Source organism: Clarias gariepinus, chromosome 4 (assembly GCF_024256425.1).
Source record: "Clarias gariepinus isolate MV-2021 ecotype Netherlands chromosome 4, CGAR_prim_01v2, whole genome shotgun sequence".
In the NCBI taxonomy this organism is placed as follows: domain Eukaryota; kingdom Metazoa; phylum Chordata; class Actinopteri; order Siluriformes; family Clariidae; genus Clarias; species Clarias gariepinus.
In genome coordinates, this window is record NC_071103.1 from 18,295,495 (window position 1) to 18,298,824 (window position 3,330).

The 3,330-nt window shown below is 37.5% G+C and overlaps 1 protein-coding gene across 1 annotated transcript; it reads right to left on the reverse strand.

Annotated features, from left to right (window-relative positions):
* Positions 1-2,388: 2,388 nt before the first annotated feature.
* On the reverse strand, positions 2,389-3,330 carry mc2r (melanocortin 2 receptor). Its single transcript, XM_053495181.1, has one exon. The coding sequence runs from the start codon at positions 3,328-3,330 to the stop codon at positions 2,389-2,391; it is 942 nt and encodes a 313-aa protein (XP_053351156.1).

The following is a 3,330-nucleotide window of genomic DNA, read 5'->3' on the forward strand; positions in this document are numbered from 1 at the left end:
CAGAACCCATTGAATTATTTTGGCACTCAATATGTTTAATTATATTCCTTAATAAAAAAATTTCATATAATCAATCCAAATTCCATAATGCAGCTCAGAGACTGGTACAGATATAAAAGAAAAATGGACTGCATAACATTGAACAAAATTATTACCGGTACAGACATTAGTTTAGAACCAGATTGATCTTCTGTGTCCCTTTGCTAGGACAAATGCCTGAGAACTTAGAGCCTCCCAGCTACGGTTATACCACTGATTTTCTTCCTATTCAAGACTAGTATCCTATTGACAGCATGAATACTTCACTACTGATCTGCCTGTCATGGGTGATAGGCTGGCATGCAGGACCAGTAAGAGCTGCTGGCGTCCAAAACCCACAGTCAGAACCAGTCCCTGCAACATTTTCGGCAAGAAAAAACATCTAATATGTGATCTTAAACAACACTTTGTCTTCTCACTGATGGCTTCTAAGTCATAACGAATTGCCTTTGAACTATCAGTGTGGTTATTACTGCTGGGTAATGTGAGCGTAAGCCTTCACCAGCGTGCTGATACTGTAGGCTTGTGACTCACCTCACCACTTTGTTCATGTCAAACACCAGCTAGAAAACTTACTAGCATTTAAGAAAAGGCTGAATGACACTGCTTGGCGTGTTGAACAAGGGATTCTACACCCTACATAGTGCACTAGCTTTCCATTTTACACAGTTTGAGTTTCAACCTTGGAACAGTTGAATAGCTGATAATATTATAGAATGGAATAAGTGGAGACATAATAAGAAACTTACAAGGTTTACTGGACTTTCCACCACTTCCATGGCTTATTCTCTTTCCCATTTGGTTACATAGCACCTTCAGAGATTTTAGACTACTTTCACCCTGCTGCCCATAACACTGGCGGAAAGGTTAGATGGGTGTGTGAAGCACCATGTTCAAATAGTTGTGAATTACATCTAAGGAAGCACCTCATTTACTCTCAAATTAAATCTAGACGAAGCCCCTCATTTACTTGTGTATGGATTTTTTAATTGCTTGTATTAATTCTTCTTTGTCTAAAATATTTTGAGGTCTAAGGTTCTATTTTTTTAGCACATGAATCTTTGCAGATAGCTAAATATTAGATGATATTAAGCTAGCTAGCTGTAATATTGGTTTGGTGTTGCAAAGACAATCTAATTCAGTGTAACTAAATGGATCAGATCTAAACTATTAGCAGAAATTAAGATAACTATACTATTACATGTTCTCAGAAGTCAGCTGTGGAACGCTAGCTATCTAGAGGTTAAAGCTATAGCTAATAGTGGCGTACGCTCTTGAGTATGCTCAAGTGACTTATTTCCTTTTGAGACCAGCAGACAAAAGATAATCCCCTGCATTTATTTGGTAGTAAGTACTTTAATAGCATTAAAATAATAAAAACTTTAAAGTACTAGCAATTAAGCAATGTGAATTTTTGCTAAGTGTACACACAAGTAAAATCTTTTCTGTTTTATTTTAGATAGACATTCTACAGAACATTACCTACAGAATATGTACAGACAATATTAACTTTAACATTTACAGCTTTGTGTTTAATCTGTTTCCCATGTGCTGTAGCCTGCTATATAAATACCAGACGTGTACAAAGATGCTCTACCTGGTATCTGTGTGTTTTTTGTGTTACTTTTGCCCAATATGTTCGGTTTTAACTTACAGCATTTCAAAAGGTTTCTTCTTTCTACTTTCTGAGACATTTTTAACAGCAATGTTGCATAACTAATTCTGTGTGATGTACAATGTTATGATACTGTGTACTGTCATGTACTGTATGATGCACTGTATGTACAGTACATGGCTCTGTTGTTTAATTGTGGACAATTTTTTTAATATATTTTTTTTTACAAATGTTGCGTTTAATTTCTGGATTAAATGCAGGTTTACCCTGATGTTTATGTCATTAAAGAAGCATGCATGTAAGATTTCTTCATTAATATACAGTAGCATTTCTTGAATATGATAATATTGTTTATGTTAGATAATGAACTATATTTGTTAGATGTTGTATTGTAACTTTTTTTATATATTACATTAGTGTGACAACATAACTTGTATATAATTCTAGGGGAAAAAAATAAAGTTTAATAGAAATATATATTTTCTTTAAAATGAGAGAATTTGCTTTTCCTCAATCTCAAATGATTTATGTGAGTTAAAATTTATCTTTCACAGTCACTATTTTACAATGGATATATCTCCCAAATAAAATAAGGAAGACACTTCATCCACATTTCATGTTTTGTAATCAAATACATTAATAAACGTTGTTATATTGTTACAAGAAGTGTATTTGATGTTACTTTTTAAACTTGCATTTATTTCCATCCTTCTATAAATCCGGTCCAAGAAATGTCATGCACAAGATATTCCAAATTCGCATGTGCCGTGCACATAATTTTGAGCTTCCGTTAAGCAGAAAAACATTTTACGGAAGGTCTTTCGCAGCTCAGCACTCCGGAAGGCATAAATAGCTGGATCAATAACTGCATGACTCATCAGCAGCACCACATGCAGCTGGAAGAGCGACCGATAACATTCACAGTATGGGTTTTGAGGACATACCATAATAATCAGGAGGTGAAGGAAGAAGGGGGCCCAGCAGACCAAAAACACCCCAAAGAGGATGGTAATTGTGAGTGCTCCCCTCATACCACTCCTTCTGCGGTGTCCAGTGGTTCCTGGCATGGATGCGATCCTGCTTGCGTGATACCGTGCCAGCAAGAACATGTGCATATAGAGCAGGAGGGTGAGGAACAGGGCTGTGAAGAAGAGCACGATGAAGAAGATCTTCACTACTGCAACCTCAAAGAATGTGATCATAAGAGCACCGCTAAAGCCACACAGGGCCCAGATCGTGATCAGGATGGATGCTGTGCGCCGCATAGTCATGAGTGTGTGGTAACGTAACGCATAGAATATGGTAATGTAGCGGTCCACAACAATTGCAAGGAAACTAAAGAATGAGCCTTGAAATGACATGCAGAGTAAAGTGTCCATCACACGGTCCACCCTGAGCTCAGATGCTCCTTCAGAGTTCAGGTGCCCAGTGTCTTTAAAAACCAGCATGATGTTCTCCCAGGTTTTGGAGAGGCTGGAGATGGTATTAAAAGCGGCAAGGCTACAGATGAAGCAGTACATGGGAGAGTGCAGGTTTTTATTGCAAATCACTGCCACCACAACCAGAAGGTTTTCACTCAGGCTCACAACACCAATGATGAGAAAGATCTCAATAGGAATCTGAACCTCATGGCAGTCTGTTGGCTCTTTATCCGGAGCAGTTGTATTGTTAGACAT

Bases quoted from the DNA above. Each gene is read 5' to 3' on its own strand.
- mc2r (XM_053495181.1), bottom strand. From the start codon at position 3,330: ATGTCTAACAATACAACTGCTCCGGATAAAGAGCCAACAGACTGCCAT.